This window comes from Alternaria rosae, assembly GCF_020736505.1.
Source record: "Alternaria rosae strain MPI-PUGE-AT-0040 chromosome Unknown BKA58scaffold_4, whole genome shotgun sequence".
Lineage (NCBI taxonomy): Eukaryota > Fungi > Ascomycota > Dothideomycetes > Pleosporales > Pleosporaceae > Alternaria > Alternaria rosae.
In genome coordinates this window covers 1579897-1595999 of record NW_025763573.1, presented here as the reverse complement: position 1 = coordinate 1595999, position 16103 = coordinate 1579897, and the positions used below count along the sequence as shown (strand labels likewise).

The following is a 16103-nucleotide window of genomic DNA, read 5'->3' as shown; positions in this document are numbered from 1 at the left end:
GAGATCGATACGTCTCGCAGGCCATTCTATTCTTGAGCATGCGTCCATGCACTGCGGAGAGCCTGACACAGGACCCGAGTAATCCGCCCACCTGCGCTATACCAAGGCTAGCCGGCATAGCCACCCAACGTCAACGTTCATTGGCCAAAACACATACTCGGGGGAGTAAACACAAAATCTCATTGTCTCACTACTGCTGCGTAGTCCCGTTGTCGTGCCGGAGCGATACATCGATTGGTTGACAATGCCAAAAAGCGCCTTGTGTGTACACGCGGCTTTGATGCACTTGCAGCTATGTACTTTTCGTTGTTGCCTGAGAGATGACGAGACGTTATCCTAGTCAGTGATGTGACTTAAACAGGCTTGTAGACCTCAACTTATCTTTGTTGCACCAAGCTATCTGGCTCTTTTCGTCTTCACTTCCATTTTCGAAAACCAACAGATAACCCGAAGCAACAAAACGACCATGGCGCAGGAACGTCCTCTTCGCGTACTGAGTTTGCTGGCCACTGCCCTCGCAACACCTCTTCTCATCGCCATCAACGTTATCTCACTAGAGTCTCATAGTTACCGGTACTGGTACCATCGCGATGTGAATGCATTCTGCTTTGGCTATATCCCCCTCGCTATGACTGCGGTTGCGTCAACAGCCAGCATTGTTCACCAACGAAGGCACGATCGTATGCCAGGCCCCAAGTTCGCTCTTCTAGACGGATTGGCGGGTATCACCTATCTTGGAATACTCATTCCGATCTGGGCGGTCGAGGTTGACGATCTGGGGACAGCGGGATATGGCTTCTTGGCTGGATACGCAACAGCTCCCATGATCGTTAACATGTAAGTCGTTCACATTCTAAGTCATACATCAGTAGGATTGCTAACATGATGACAGGTTTGTCCACTTCTACTTCTTTGCTTGCAAGGCTCGGGCAATGTGGTTTGCGTTGCGTGCTCCGACGGTACATGAGTGCCCCAACTGCCACCACGACTTGACGGTAGGCACCACGCAGATCAAAGAGACGAACAAAGGTGGAGCGCGGTACAGCTTGCTGCGGGGAGAAGACTATCTTGATGCCGACGCTGATGCCGAGCATTACGTCGATGAGAGTGCAAGGCCTTCCGAGGAGCAGCTCCGACCTGAGGGTGATGACAAAGAAAACAAGGGCAAGTCCATCATGGATGTCTGAAGTGTGGCATGGCCTTGTCGGTTATGGAGCTCTCATGTTATCGCATGAGGTAGGACGCCGGAGTGTGAAGGAACGGTGAAGGGATTGGCGTTGCGATATCGGGTATATTGCGAAACGACTCGCATGAGGGAACATGTTCTGTGGTCAAAGTTATATGAGATTGGTATATCGGCGGTGGTGCTGCTAGAGAGACGCGTCATGTGCACGACTCATGTTTTCCTAGCTTGGTGGGGTACCTTGGATTCATTCACGGAAGGTTGGCGCTGTTATCATTCATCGGGCCCAACGTATCTACATCTTTTCGACCATACGTTCCTATCATATGTAATCATGTGCATCAATCGACCGCCTATTCAGACATATTGAGGCGGAAATCTCTCGCCTTGATCCCACTGCAAATTGCCACGTCAGTAATGAACCTAGTCCAGCATAAGAGGGAGGACTTACATGTTCCGCGATACATCCACCCTCCCATCGAAAACGGTCAACGACTTCCCCAAAACTTCCGGTGCGGTAGTTCAGCCAGCTTTGTGGGGACTTGAACGCTGTACGTAATGGTGTGATGCTCTGCGAGCTCCAGATTGGAGAGAGGATGTTCCAGGCGGAGTCAGACCCGTTCTGTGCAGCGGGGTTGTGGTTCTATACGTGATCTGGTTAGCTGTCATTGATCCTATTGAAGACGTCGTGACCCTCTTACAATGTAGTCTTTGGCTATGTATTTGAACGCCTCACTGATATCCTTCTTGTAGATGAAAGCTTGGGCGAAGGCTTCGGCACGCGTAGCTGTCTGCGCTTCGGTTGTGTTCATCACACGCACGCACGGTGCCGGCTTTGTGGGACGCGCCTGGCGGGCCGCGAGTATATCTGACCTGCTATGTAGCTCGGCTGGAGCCGCCAGGGCTGCTAGAGGTGCAAGAATAGCACAAACCAAGGTTGTAAAGCGCATGTTGAGGTTGGTGTCAATATGGGGGCGCTGCGGTAACGTGAAGATCGGGATGGCAACGAACGCACAAACGCGAGTAGACTTATACCACAGCACCATACTTGAGTATCATCGTTGCTCCTCGCACAGACGTGTGATCAACACCAGACTGACAATTTACGGCACAATCTCCTAAATTGATGCGCCGAGCTGCCCCACCGGCAATACTCCGGGGTATCTGCGAGGCGGTGTCACCATTCGTGGTATAAAGAACGCTGTGGCCTTGGGATGTTATCGACGTCTCAGGTTACGGTCGGCAGTTGTTATAGCAAGCATGGTCGCTATTGTCGCAATGTGTAGAGCTGGAGAAGCGGCTTGCCCTAATAAACAAGGACGCGAATTGGGCCGAAGCTTCCAAGGTTTATGACGTTTGCGCACGTGTGGGGCCGACGCGTCCAGAATGCTGACTCATGCAACGCCTGCACGCGCTGTGCGCGAAAGGTCAAACATGCGCCCGCAAGCAAAGAGACCTCGGCAGCTTGAAAAGCATGACGCGATTTCTCTACCCTGCCACTATATGCGCATAAACTTACACGGGACGGAAACATGCTCTTATTAGCAAAAACCAACAGACTTTGAATATATAAAACAATGCGCGTAAACTTCCAGGACATGGTCCACCGTCCTCACAACAACTCAACTTAGGCTCGACCAGCCATCGTCCTCCTGCCCCGGAGAGCGCTATACCCTTCGTTCTCTCTTGTACACGATCGAGCAAGCTCCTGAGGATTCACCTAGTAGACCTTGCTCTAGCGTTCGGCGTACTCCTGTATATCATCAACCCTCTACCGGTTCAGACCTCGACTTCAGACATCAAGGCCTTTGCGCTCACCACCTAGGCACCTTCGTCGCCCCGCCATCGTGAATAGTATCCTAGTCCTCGTCGTCGCTCTCATCTGCATCCATCATCCCACTGTCTTCACTCGTCCTCTGAGACATGGTGTGCAGTTGGCCTGGGTCCTGCAGATTGTCGGGGTCGTAACCGCTATCGCGAAACACCTGCAACTGACCCTGCACGATCGCTACCTTCTTTCGCTGAATCTCCGCGGTGTCTTTGAAAAGATTCATCCCCTCGCCAGAATAGTTCAGCCCACCTCCACTTCGGGCAGCGACTCTCGCATGCGTCAAATCAGACGCAATCTGAGTGTATTCGGATGGTTCAGCATATGATCCAGGGCTGTTTCGGAAGAGATCGCGAGCTCTGCTGTATACCCGAGGAAGATGCACAATGACCACATTGCCGTCTTCGTCGTCTGACGAGTGTGGGGAGTCAGAAGAATCATTGTACTCTTCGCCGTCGTCGTAGGGCTCTTGCTGAACCTTCTGAACCTTGGTCTGCTCGGCTTCAAACTCCACCAGTCCACGTCCATGCACTTTGTTGGCCTCACGATCGATCTTCTGGAGTGTCAGTTTCTTAGCCCAGGTCTCCTTCTTCATCTCCTCGTCCCTACTATCTTTGCGCTGGTAGGGCTCGGGACGCTTCTGGAACGTACGGGACGTGCGGGCCGATTGCTGCGCAACATTGGATTTCGATACCAAGGGCGCCGTGGCCACTACAGACCTGTAGCATCCTGTCGCCGGGCTCAAATGGCGATGGTATGTCGGACATATCGCTGCCGGCTCGCTTTTGTTAGCTCCTGACGCCCAATCTATTTCCAGCTTTGAGATCAACGCCTGCTTGGATCTATGGTACCAACTATCGAGCCCGGATATGTTTAGCAATTCCAGGGTATCTTCGGCCTTCATGGCCAAAGCACCGACAAAGAAATCGAAAGCTCGCTCGTCATTCTCCGATAGAAGATTCATGAACGCTGGGCTCATGCGGAGGAATCCGAATTTCTCCAGCATACCATCGATGGTGCGAATCAGGCGTTGCTGGGGACGATGCAGCTCCTCATATATCCTGTCGATGATCATGTCGCACACCGCAAGTGCACCCATTGTGTCGGCGAAAACGTACAGGTCTTCAAGTTCCTGGATCGACCACTGAATCACCGTTGTCCGAATATCCGGGTGACCCGCGTTGACTAATCCGACAACATTGCGAGTGGGTAGGGCAGCTCGGGGTGACAGGCGAGATGCACGCGACGAAGCGGGCGATAGTATCGTCATCTATGTCGTCTCCGTACTCGATTGTATCGACAGTCGGATCGTCTTCGATGGCGATCTTTATAAAGGTGCAGTGCTCGATGGCTTGCTTTCAGCTCAGGACAGGTCGAGTGGGATGTCCGCGGCGCACGTCACCGGTCTTCCGCTTAAAGCTCAGAACATCTTCGGTTGCTCGATTGTTCTTGTAGCGTTCGACTTCTGCGGCCTCAGCCTCTGAATCGCTTGTCACTTCCCTCGATTGCGCGGCGGCAGGGCTGTCAAGACGTGTGATGTCAGTTCTAGCGTTCGCAGTTGTGTTTGGCAAAGATCTACTTACGTCTTCCCTTTTTTTACAAAGTCAAAAATGAGTTCGGTTGGTCTCGGCTCTGCCCTCGCTTTTCTCGAGAGAAGTCGCACCAACTCCTCGTCTTCTTGACAACGCAGTCCCACACGGTAGTCTTCTGGCCTATGCATCGCAGCTTCCAGGAAATCTTTTGTGGCCTCCTCTTGCTGCTGTGGTGTGAAATTCTGTTGGACACCGCGCACTGGCACGGCGGCAATGTGTTCACTGCTCTGAAGCGCGCTGGTATGGCTAGTAATAGTCAAGGGCTCCTCCTCTTCTATACCAGCCGATGGCATGCGCTCCGTCTTGTCTGGAAATGTCTTGGGTGAAACTGTCTTATGTGGAACCTTCTTGTCTGGGGTTGTCTTTCTGGACTGGTCGATGACGCCAACTTTCTTCTTGTAAGCCTTTCGCGCCGATGGAGATACGAACGTGAGACCCTTTTCCTCGTAAAACTTCCTCCCGTGGCTGTTGTAATGCTTCCACATCCCTGATTCAGTAACCTCAGTCTTCGGCTTCTTCGGATCTGCGCATCTTTCTGCGTATCCTTGTTCTACCCGTTTGACGCCGCACTGTTTCATCGAGATGCCTTTGACGTCGTACCATCGCACTAGTTGTATATACTTAGTGTTCACCACCCGGGAAGTCCAGTCTTTGATGGCTGTTATGCCCTCTATGAAGGTTTTGACCTCTTCGTCGCTAGGGATTTCCTTCGCAGCAACTTTTCCGTGCACATCCAGTGCATTAGATTTTGTCTTACGCTTTTTCTTGGGCCGGGAGTTCGTGTCCACGTTGTCATTATGGTCGCTCGGCTCATACATGTTGGAAGCGGTACTTATAGGGAGCACCGGAGCGTCCGCAGCGACGTAGGGCGCCTTCGATCGATGCTTCCGTGCTGTGGTTGACATCCGTGCTGAGGCGGCAACCTCTTCTGTAGGGTTATCTATGAATGACATGATCACAATTGCAGACTCTTTCGGCTGGGTGGAGGTAGCGGCTTGCTGTCGTGTATATTATGCAATACTTGGATGTTGTGGCGTTCTTTTGTCGTCACCTACACCGGAGTGTCGCTGGTAGCAAATAGTAGGTGGAGGTAAGTGTAAGAGTAGATTGGTCAAAAGCGCAGCGGGAGAATTAGGCCCGCGCACTTTGTAAGAGGCGCGAGCGGAACCCACTCGGTGAAAGCCATTTTCAGTCAGTCCCGTAAGTGCATGTGCTTATATCAAGAGGCATCGGTCGATAAAAGGGTGTGTGATTTGAATGCAATCAAGAAAAAGTGAGTGAAAGTAGAAGGTTTCGACTGGCTACGTGACAACAAGGCGATAGGGCAATTTGATCAACATGATTTCTCGCCCTTCTGCCTCCTCAGATCAACGCGGTGCCGATATGCTCTGGTCCGAACTTCCACGCCAGGAACCCCGGCAGGCTGACTTTCATTGCTTGTCGCTCGAGACTTTCCAACTCTTGTTCAACCGAATCAGCCATTTCTGTTTCGCCCGTTTCGTTCACTCTCAGCCACTGATCGTGCTTGACCTTAATCGCGATCCGAAGGTGCTCAGGTACAGTCGGTGGTGGAATTGAATTGGGTGAATGACCGGGTTGAAGTTAATTAGGAGTGGGAAGGGGGCGGGAGCTGGAATTAGATGCGCGAGGTGCTGAAGACATTCGAGAGACGTTGCGGCTTTGTGCGGTATTGACTACACAGCGAAAGATAAGTAAGTCGTTTTTCTCAGTCAAGTTACCGATGGGCGTGTAGAAGACGCACCCGGTTTCTTCGCAGCCTTACCCTGAGACCTCCGTCTTGCTGCCTCTTGTCGCTTTTCTTTCTCTCCTCACGGCTGCCCTCGTACGTGTACAATTCCATCCACTACATCCAGATCCCGCGGATGCACAAACTTGAAGTCTTCGCCGCTCAGTCCTCTTTTGTTGAGATCTTCTTTCTCAATCCTCGTATATAGTTCCCATGGTTTGACGGCGCCTTGCTCTTGATACCACAGCGGGCCCCACTTCCTTAGCTGATACGATATACCGTATTTGGTGCTGACACTACCATAGCCAGCGCCATTATACATACCCACAACGTCTTTGTGTGTATACCCATCAAATATGCACCACTCGATGACCGCGAGGGCGCCGACCGGGACGGCGGAGCTGGTAGTCGTACTAAGAAGAGTAACGGGCGCATGCGCAAGCAGGGGTTGGGTAGACGACATGCTGTTGGTTGGTTGTATGTCTAGTCATCTGGCAGGCGCGAGCGAAGGGAAAATGCGGCAGGTGGCCGATCATGAAATAAACGAGTGCTCCACATAAGGTAATCGCGTGATTTCTCAGCTTTCACTTCACTTGTCATCTTTCTTGCAACAGATTGGAAGCAAACCCAACAGAGACTCGAGGCGTAGCGCGCGAATTGATTTCGATATTGGCACATGAGAGATATCAAGCCTCCCAAGGCCTCTGATCTGTCACATGTAAACACTGAGTCAAACTCATGAGCCACACCCTGTAAAACATGTAGACTACAAAAGTTTGTGCTCCTTCTTCAAGCCAGCAGCAAGCTGCAAAACCCAACGAAAGAGGGCACTTTCCCAGACTTGCCAATGCCAGCTCAGACTAATCTCCTCACTGCCAGCATCCAAGCCCGTCTTCTGTATGCGCGCCGACCAGATAATGAATTCATCAACACCCCGGAAAGTGATGATATAGGCTCCTCAGGACCAAACGTACTGAGCTTACTATAGTGCGGAACACTAAGGTGTAAAACCGCCTCGCGCTCAGGGTAATGTTTGGAAAAAGTTGCAGTGCTGAACGTACAAGGAAACCAGCAACGGATACCACAAGGATTAGCCCGAAGGCCATACAAGGTTTGTTCAGTCGAATGACGCATGAAAACGGTGTGTAAAGAGGCCTTGTTGTAGTTGAGTTAAGTGAGCTGTTGATTTCAATGTTGAGAGAGGGAGAGGGGGAGGGGAGGGCGTAGTTTATATAGAGCCAGCGCAACGCTAGCTGCCTGTTAGTCCGTGCATAGTCGCCCAGAGCCCTTCATTAATAGCGATTGAGCTTTTGTTGACTTGACCAGAATGGAAGCCTATTTAGGCTCGAGAGATAGAGAGTCGCTGAGTCATGTCATAAGATAGGCAACTTACCGTGACATGGCAGGGCCAGTTGGGTCTCTTCTCTCATTTGGACTATCCAAACCGCCGCTTTTCACTTTCACTTTCACCAAAGACGGGGTTATGCACACTCACTACGAGTCTCTTGCCTGTCGGTCAGCTTCTTGGCGCTGGAGCTGATCGATTCATTGCATACCCCAAGCTTGCTCTACAATCTCTACCTCGTTATCATCATACCACAGTATCGATTACAGTATACGGTCTCTCAGCACGGCAACCACGACACAATCCGATGTGAGCGAGGCGGAGAAGTACTTCTGGGAATCGCTTCCTCCGGAGTTGCGACGCATGGTTTGCGAATACGTAAGTAAAACAAGTCTCCCTTCGCAGTCCCAAAATATACCTGGACGGCTACATCAATCATACCGGCGATCCTGTGAGCGGGTCACAACCCTTGAAGTGTATCAGGATGTGGCATTGATACTCCTTCTGTGTAACGATGTCCTAACGTATGCTGCTATAGTTGCCTCAATACGCCATTTCCCGTCGGCTTCGCGTGGCACTCTGCAATAGTTGGGATGGCGAGGTTGCTCTTTTTGAGGAGTATCTCTATAAGAAGCCACATCTATGCATGGAGTCTGCCACAGCGCATCGTTTCGAGGGCTTGTCAGCTGGAAGCCTCGCGAAGTTCCGGGGCCTGAAGCAGACCCCAGGTTGTTAAGAATCATGAAGAATCTCAACACCCTACTGGATTCTCCTCGGACGAAACCGGAGCTTCGCACACTCGCTTTCACCAATAAGAGCTGTGTGACCACGCAGACTGAAGCCCTCTGTCTGAGGCTTCTGCAGCGGTATCTTCCCAATCTCGACACCACATGTACATCACCAACATGATACGATGGTGAGAAATTGAGTGGAAACTTCTTTTGGGGATTATTGCTCCATCTTCTTCAGAAACGGGATTTCTTTCATCCCAAGAATGATGAGGAATTGGAGGATATCGCCCTCCACAATGGGGCAGCCGCAGGCGACTCCAAAGACTCGAGTGAGTTTGATCGACCGGTCCGCATACCAAAGCTTATCGAGACGACTGGAAGCCCGATAATGCTGTTCAGGCTGCTAAAAGAAAATGGCAAAGAGGTAGAAATCCTGGTCAACCGCGACGCCCCTGCTCATGATCGCAGGTTGTTGAAAGAATGCAAAAGCAACAAAATTCTCTCGATTGTTATCGATAACGGCCTCGATGGAGACCCAGTACTGTTATTCCAGATCATCAGGGGTATTGGCTGGCGAAGCAGACTGAGGTGTCTCGAGGAGCTTAGCGTCACACACGTTGATCTTGCGCAAATCGACATTAAGAAACACTTCCTCGCCAAAGCCGTGACGTCACTCAAGATTCACTACTGTGCAGGGGTCAGCAGCTTCTTGAATCAATGCCATAGCGCATCGGTCAACCTTATAACTCTCATCTTCAAAGAGTCGGGACGCAAGATCGAGCAGGAGGAAGAGGCGGCACTGTGCACCATCATAGAGTGTTGCAGCGATTTACAGACCCTTGGCCTGATCTACGACAAGGCCAAGCCGATCATCGAGGACACCAATACACCAGCCAGCAATGCCACCGCACATAGCTTCTGGGAAGGCAGCGTTAGCAAAATTGACCAGTCCGCTTACTGCCACTTTCCCTTGGCCACCATCCCCCCCCCCCCCCCCCCCTCCCCAGTGTTGGTCATTCATTAACATCTCTAGATCTCGGAGCTGACCCAAGCCTTCGACTTCACACAAAGGATCTCTCTTTCATCGCTACCCAATGTACCGACCTCACCAGCCTTGGTATCCCATTCCCCACCTTGACTGAGGACATTACTCCTGACCAGTTCTGTCAAGAGATATCGGATCTTGGTGTTCCACGAGACCTGTTACTCCTCCAGTATCTCCATCTGTATTGTCCGCCGGCCGAGCCCGAGGAAGATGGCGAGCTGCCACCCCCAGTTGAAGACATAGCACGCTGCGCTCTGGACATTGACCCATGTCAAATGCTTCACGGTGGCCTTTCGCACAGCGACGTTTATCCGCGACACCTGCCATTTCCGGGTGCTATCATATACCGACAAGCTCGAATGCATCTCCGAGAAGAAGCTAGGAAGGAATATGGAAGCATTGGGTCACTTTGTACGAGGCGATTGGGACGAGCTGGTGGGAAAGAAGACGGGACTTGAGCTACCGCCAGCTGATGAGAATGACTCAAAGAATGAAGGTACGGAGAAATACATGGTCAACGATGCACCGTACAAGCATTTTGACCCTTGGTCTACAGCTTCGCGCTGAGATTGCTTGAGCCCTTCAAAGCGTCGTCGATGGCACACATGGCCTGCACTAGCTTCTCTTCTTGTAACCTGGGCGCGACGACTTGCACACATAGCGGCGTGCCGAGATAGACCGAACGATCAACGTCGGTCCCTGGACTTCGTGTTAGTATATGAACGCTTCGGTGCTTCCAACGAGTCGAGGAAAATAGTAACACTTACAAAGCTCCCTGTTTGCTTTGTCCCAACTTCCCAGTGGCTTCGTGCTGGCCATCTCGCCCTTCATATCCGCCTCTTCGAACGACCTTACTGGTACAGTACCGGCAGGGTAGTCTAACAGTACAAACGAACTCGTGTAGCTGACGCCGTTGTACCTGTCAATGGGCGGAACAGGATGTGGCGCGACTGGACAGATGAAGGCATCAATATCCCCATGCGCGTCTTTCCAGATGCTCAAGAACTCCTTGCGCAGTTTTTCGCGCTTACCGTGGAATTGCTGGACTTTTGAAAGGTCCATGGGCTTCTTGCGTTTGAGTCGGGTGGATAGCCATGGCGAGAGTGGCTCGTTAAACGATTCCAGCAAGTCAAACATGGCGTTGCCGCCTTCAACACCAAAAAGCGCGTTAGCGAGAGATTGGCATTGAGAAAAGAGGGGAGTGATATCCATCTCGACCGCTTCAATACCAGACCTGTCCAATGTAGCTTTGACTTCATCTAAGATGCTGGAGATTGGTGGATGTGGTTCAATGACCCCATCTCGCCGGACGATGCCGATCCGTAGCTTCTTTCGCGTTGTTGACAATGAATTCCATGGCGAGGGTATGACATCTGGATCCATATTCCACGGCCGCTGGGATGACACTGCACTGAAGAAGAGTTCGACGTCGCGCATGGTGTGTGCGAGCGGCCCTGCACTTGCCGGAATACCAACTTTTGTTGCTCCGGGCAGCATGCCGCCCTCTTGGCCCGCGTAAGGAATGCGTTCCCAACTAGGCTTGATGCCGAACATGCCATCGCACATGGCCGGGATTCGGATGCTGCCGCCAACATCTGTGCCTATACCCAAGATTGAGCCACGCATCGCGATGAGAGCTCCCTCTCCGCCTGAGCTTCCACCAGCGGTCACGAAAGTGTTGAGCGGATTGATAGTTCGCCCGAAGATGTTGTTGTGGGAGTCGAGTGCCATGAGCGTTTGAGGTACGTTGGTCTTGCAGTAGAGAACTGCCCCGGCGTTGAGTAAGCAATCGGCCAGGACCGAATTCTCTTGTGCTGGTTTAAAGCACAGAGCTGCGAGGCCGATCGATGCATCATAGCCTCGGACCCTGAAGGTGTCTTTCAATGAAATGGGAACGCCGTGAAGTGGCCCAAGGGGTGCTTTTCCCGATGCCAAATGGGCGTCAAGCTCCTCGGCCCTCTTCAGGGCGTCGTCGAAGAAGATTTCCGTGAGGCAATTGGTGACTTGATGGGCAATCGCTGCTCTCTGCCACAATGTTAGTACATCAGCGGCTACCAAAAGGTCTGCCCTGATTCGGGAAGGCTCACTTTACAGAAAGCTCGTGTCACACTGATACATTTTAGTTTCTTCCCTCTGATTGCTTCCGCCAGTGCGACGGCATCGTATCGTTCGGTTATGTCCAGCTCTTCTTTTGTCAAAAGTCCAGACTTGCGTGGTATGTCGACGTAGCTCTTTACGTCGGCTCCTGGTAAAGCATCCAACTTCCATTCCTTTGGTATTCGCTCATTCTGTTCTGCCTTCTTCCGCCTCGATACGGACCGCCAATCGGTGTCTGAAGATGGGCCTCCTTGCGACATTGTGATGTATGAGAGTGTCGAAGAGTGACGTTGTGATATCGCGGACAGAGAGGATGCCCGAGTAGAAGCCGAGGTATACTAGATTGGGATTAGCGCTTGAGGGGTAGGGGCCTGGGGACGTCGACAACTCGCTTTCGCAGCGCCGCGGACAGATGCGCGAGCAGTTAACCCTAGGCTATATCAACGCCCGTTGCTGTACGTTCTACCGAATATCCTACTCATTGCTTGCATCATGCGCCTTGGGGCATACGTGCGCTTAGACATGTCCGTCTTGCATGTTCTCTCGCACCACTTCCGGCTTCAACACTAAGTATTATCTATGCGTTGAGAGTCTTGTCACTAAGAGACGAGAGCTCGAGCGCGCAAGGTGCAGGTTGGAGTGCCTATTCGAGACGGCAGGACGCCTCTTTGCGCTAGGGAAATGAAGCGTACCGTACCTGGCGTACCGAGAGGATGCGATAAGGGCTCAGTCACGAAGAGCCGCGAACAGCCTCGAATGACGACTACGAAGCCATCGGTACAGCTGACGAAGTGCTTCCAAACGGTCACATGTCTACGTGCTCGGCCTGACTTCAGTTGCTGACATCTGACACGACGGGGAGTCGCGGTCGCGCTTCTTATCCCTGTCGCTGACAGCAAGGGCACGCCACAAGCGCTGTCCCAATTGGATGCCGTCTCTCCTGCCCCGGAATATTTTCCCACTCGGCCTGCCATCTGGCACCACGACGCACGCCGTGCCCCCATTGCTAGCAGCCCGCCCATAGACGTCGCACTCGCTCTTGTACTCCTTTCCCTTCTCTACCTCTGCACCACTTCCATTACATTTTTGGTCTAATACACTACTCGCATTTTTCGCAATGGCAGCCGGCAACTTCTCGCTGCCCCCGGGGCAGCACCCTTACTACCCCATTGAGAAGGAGATTGTGGGCTATCTGGCCAACGAACTGGGCACGCTGGACCTGCTGCTCATGTTCGCTGCTGGCTGCGTCGCCATTTTCAGTGTCACGTACGTGATGGTCAAGCGTCTGCGTCCCAATGCCAGCACCGGCGACCTGTCCACCATCATGTGGTTTGTGCTGTGCGGCTGCATCCACTCGTTCTTCGAGGGCTACTTCGCCTACAACTTTAGGAATATGGGCGGATTGAACGATCTCTTTGGCCAGCTGTGGAAAGAGTACGCGCTCAGCGACTCGCGTTACTTGACCCAGGATGCCTTCGTTCTGTGCATGGAGACAGTCACCGCTGTACGTATACGTCCTGCGTCGACTTGTTTCAGAGAGTGACAGCGACTGACCAATGTTCTCACAGGTATTCTGGGGCCCCGGTTCCTTCCTCTGCGCCTACCTCATCGCCATCGACCACCCGCTCCGCTACTCGGCCCAACTCATCGTCTCGCTCGGCCAGTTCTACGGCGACGTACTGTACTATGCTACCTCGCTCTTCGACCACTACATTCTCAACCTGTCATACTCGCGTCCTGAACAGTTCTACTACTGGGGCTACTTCGTCCTCATGAACGCTTTCTGGATTGTCATCCCAGGATACCTCATGTACCAGAGTGTCATGGCCACTTGGAGCGCGTTTGCGGCTGTCAACGATGCGGCAAAGCTCGTTGAGAAGATGGGCAAGAAGCGCAACTAGAAGGATGCTCTCTGCATCAGACGCATACAAGCTGTACCACTGAGGAGGACACCTATACCGCTGGAGTGGAGGAGCGACTTAGCCAATGACATTATTTCTATGGGTTGATTGTTGGGATGGTTTGAAAAAGCATTTTGGATACAGACACGGTACTTGATACCCTAGTTTTGAAGGCGTGGCTTGCATAGGATGCGTTAGATCGATAGACTCGGATAATGCTAATAGAAGATTATGGCAAGAAGACACCAGCTTCAGAACTCCTTTATGTTCCCGGAAACTCAGCAGGTAACGCCGGGATTGCCGATCACCCCTGTTAGTGTAAACCCTATTGTCGGCATTTTTCGCGTCGTAAGCTCGATCCTTGCCGCTCATCACAAGCAGGCCGTACAGTACATAAGCACTTGGAGAAGTTCCTGGCATCTCTACGTGGGCTAGACCTCTTGATACAAACAGCCATGTATCTGCCGACTACTTCCCTCGCACGCTTGTCTCTCTTTGCCCTATCGGCGACAGCTCTTCCCAACGCCGTAAACCATGCGACTCCTCCCATCTCCATTCAGATGGCCCAGTCGATCATCTCCCGGAACCAGGGTATCCTGACCAGCCAAACTGACTCCTCTGCCCTATTGCAGGCTGGATTTACCCAGAAAACATTCCGACAAATCCTTTCCACCTATACAAACAATTCCCTGGCCTCGACGCTCAACGCTTACATTGTTAAGAGCGTCAACTCTGTGGTTCCAGTCGTCTCTAACGCAACGCGCGACACGGCATACCCATTGGACCGTCTGAGCAGCGGAAACGGCTTATTGCGATCATGGCAGGAAATGGGTGATGAGAAGTACAAGAGAGCCTTCGAAGCATTGAGGAAGAGTGTCGATTTACAACCTAGAAATGACCAAGGCGGGCTATGGTATTACGTCTATCCGTACTGGAGTTACCTGGACGGCATGTTCAGTCTGACACCATTCCTTGCCGCATACACAAACGATGCTGGGCACTCGTCCATGACTGAACAAACGTTAGAAGACATGATCTTCCAACTTGATCTTCTATGGCAGCACTGCTACTCGCAAGAAACCGGTCTACTAGTTCACGGCTACGATGCTCGTCGCACAGCAGTCTGGGCCAACAGCGCTACAGGGGCCAGTCCACACGTGTGGGGACGCAGTCTGGGGTGGTATTGTATGGCACTCATCGATACACTTGAACTGCTCCCCGCGAATGCGAGTCACGCACGCCAGTACATTGAATCTCGGTTCCAACAACTCATGCCTGCTGTCGTGGCAGCCGCAGATGGAAAGACTGGGGCGTGGTGGCAAGTAATGGACCGACCTGGCGAACAAGGCAATTACTTGGAGAGTAGTGCGAGCAGTATGTTCGTGTACGCTCTGCTCAAGGGGGTAAGATTGGGAGCTCTATCCACGGATGCAGCATGGAATGCCACTGCTTCGTACAGCGGCGGCCAAAATGCGTATGTGGATGTTGCAAAGAAAGCGTATAAATATATCGCCGATACATTTGTCGTACATAACGGCAACGGTACGCTAGGGTGGAACGGCACGGTCGGGGTATGCAGTCTGAACTCGACGGCTAGTTATGAGGTGAGTGACGGTAGGGTGCAGCAGACTTTGGCAATGCTAACGAGACGTGACAGTATTATGTGGGGCAGCCGATTGTCTACAACAGTCCATTGGGATCGCTGGCTTTTGTCAGGGCAAGTTTGGAGGTTGAAAGATTGGCTCTCTAAAGCTGCTGGTCAGGTCAGAGGTGGGCGGAGATGTTTTGATGTCTTGGCGTTTACCAAGGCGGCCGTCTGCAGTCAGAAAAAGCAGACATAGGAGGCTAAAATAAACCATGAGATAATCTCACTGTAAAATCTCCGCAACAAGCGCACTGGGTGGTACGATAGTCTCCAAGCATTCGGCGGCGGGCAAATACAAAACCTGTTGTTGCCGTTTTCCTTGCATTGTATGGTCAAGGATGTGTGTTGACCAAGATCGCGGGGTTAGATCACAAGCCGCGGAGCATATCATCGCACTTTCTTGCGCGCATCTTCGATGTAGTCGTAATGCCAGTAATGCCAGCACAACTGCAGCATGGGTTTGTTGATCGAATCGTGGGTCAAGGTGGTGCACTGTTCTGTAGGCGAGCCTGTCTTCCATGGATGTTCCCGCGGGATAGCCCAACGTGACTGGGCTGCGAGATAGCAAGCGTGGAATGTCTCAGCCGCCATTGTAAACAAGAGGCTGGAAGGACTCGGACTCGAGGGTGTCTAGATGCCGACGCTGCATAGCAGTTTATGCTGATCGCACACAAGCTCATGGGCTTATCGTATTGCTTGTCGCCGACACTGGAACGTGCGGGCAGACTTGGCCAGTCCGGTTTTACTGGCGGGCCGCAGCCATTATTGGGTCATCAAACATCACACCGTCCCTCTAGCAGTTCGCTCGCCCTGCGCTACATTCAACGTTCCCCTCTTATGGGGTGACAGCTTTCACCACACTCACCTATACACTCGCTGTCGAAATTGTCTTATCCCGTAGCCGCCCGCCGCCCGCCGCCCGCACGCAGAGGCAGCTCCGGCGTAGCTCTGGAAACGGCCCGTCAGCCACGCCCACGCAAAACACCACA

At 52.3% G+C, this 16103-nt stretch overlaps 7 protein-coding genes across 7 annotated transcripts; 3 read left to right on the top strand and 4 right to left on the bottom strand.

The window, feature by feature from the left end:
- Positions 1–354: 354 nt before the first annotated feature.
- On the top strand, positions 355–1346 carry BKA58DRAFT_151488 (uncharacterized protein). Its single transcript, XM_046164793.1, has 2 exons — positions 355–837; positions 893–1346. The coding sequence occupies exons 1-2, from the start codon at positions 467–469 to the stop codon at positions 1185–1187; spliced, it is 666 nt and encodes a 221-aa protein (XP_046026319.1). The 5' UTR covers positions 355–466; the 3' UTR covers positions 1188–1346.
- A 194-nt stretch (positions 1347–1540) lies between these two features.
- On the bottom strand, positions 1541–2133 carry BKA58DRAFT_438837 (uncharacterized protein; the record flags this gene model as incomplete). The annotated part of the gene is made up of 3 exons (XM_046173624.1): positions 1541–1579; positions 1635–1826; positions 1885–2133. 3 exons carry the CDS (start codon positions 2131–2133, stop codon positions 1541–1543), a joined length of 480 nt encoding a protein of 159 aa, XP_046026318.1.
- Positions 2134–3042: 909 nt separating this feature from the next.
- On the bottom strand, positions 3043–5799 carry BKA58DRAFT_420089 (uncharacterized protein; the record flags this gene model as incomplete). Its single annotated transcript, XM_046172731.1, has 3 exons — positions 4595–5799; positions 4409–4556; positions 3043–4281 (listed from the first exon to the last, which is right to left on the bottom strand). The coding sequence occupies exons 1-3, from the start codon at positions 5554–5556 to the stop codon at positions 3043–3045; spliced, it is 2349 nt and encodes a 782-aa protein (XP_046026317.1). The 5' UTR covers positions 5557–5799.
- A 633-nt stretch (positions 5800–6432) lies between these two features.
- Positions 6433–6813, bottom strand: BKA58DRAFT_438834 (uncharacterized protein; the record flags this gene model as incomplete). Its single annotated transcript, XM_046173623.1, has 1 exon — positions 6433–6813. The coding sequence occupies one exon, from the start codon at positions 6811–6813 to the stop codon at positions 6433–6435; it is 381 nt and encodes a 126-aa protein (XP_046026316.1).
- A 3208-nt stretch (positions 6814–10021) lies between these two features.
- BKA58DRAFT_410728 (amidase signature domain-containing protein) lies at positions 10022–11828 on the bottom strand (the record flags this gene model as incomplete). Its single annotated transcript, XM_046172244.1, has 3 exons — positions 10022–10170; positions 10239–11496; positions 11559–11828. 3 exons carry the CDS (start codon positions 11826–11828, stop codon positions 10022–10024), a joined length of 1677 nt encoding a protein of 558 aa, XP_046026315.1.
- A 673-nt stretch (positions 11829–12501) lies between these two features.
- Positions 12502–13764, top strand: BKA58DRAFT_428796 (Emopamil binding protein-domain-containing protein). The gene is made up of 2 exons (XM_046173025.1): positions 12502–13072; positions 13137–13764. Exons 1-2 carry the CDS (start codon positions 12686–12688, stop codon positions 13467–13469), a joined length of 720 nt encoding a protein of 239 aa, XP_046026314.1. The 5' UTR covers positions 12502–12685; the 3' UTR covers positions 13470–13764.
- A 2-nt stretch (positions 13765–13766) lies between these two features.
- Positions 13767–15734, top strand: BKA58DRAFT_382631 (glycosyl hydrolase family 88-domain-containing protein). Its single transcript, XM_046170118.1, has one exon. It carries the CDS (start codon positions 13925–13927, stop codon positions 15308–15310), a length of 1386 nt encoding a protein of 461 aa, XP_046026313.1. The 5' UTR covers positions 13767–13924; the 3' UTR covers positions 15311–15734.
- The last annotated feature ends 369 nt before the right edge of the window (positions 15735–16103 follow it).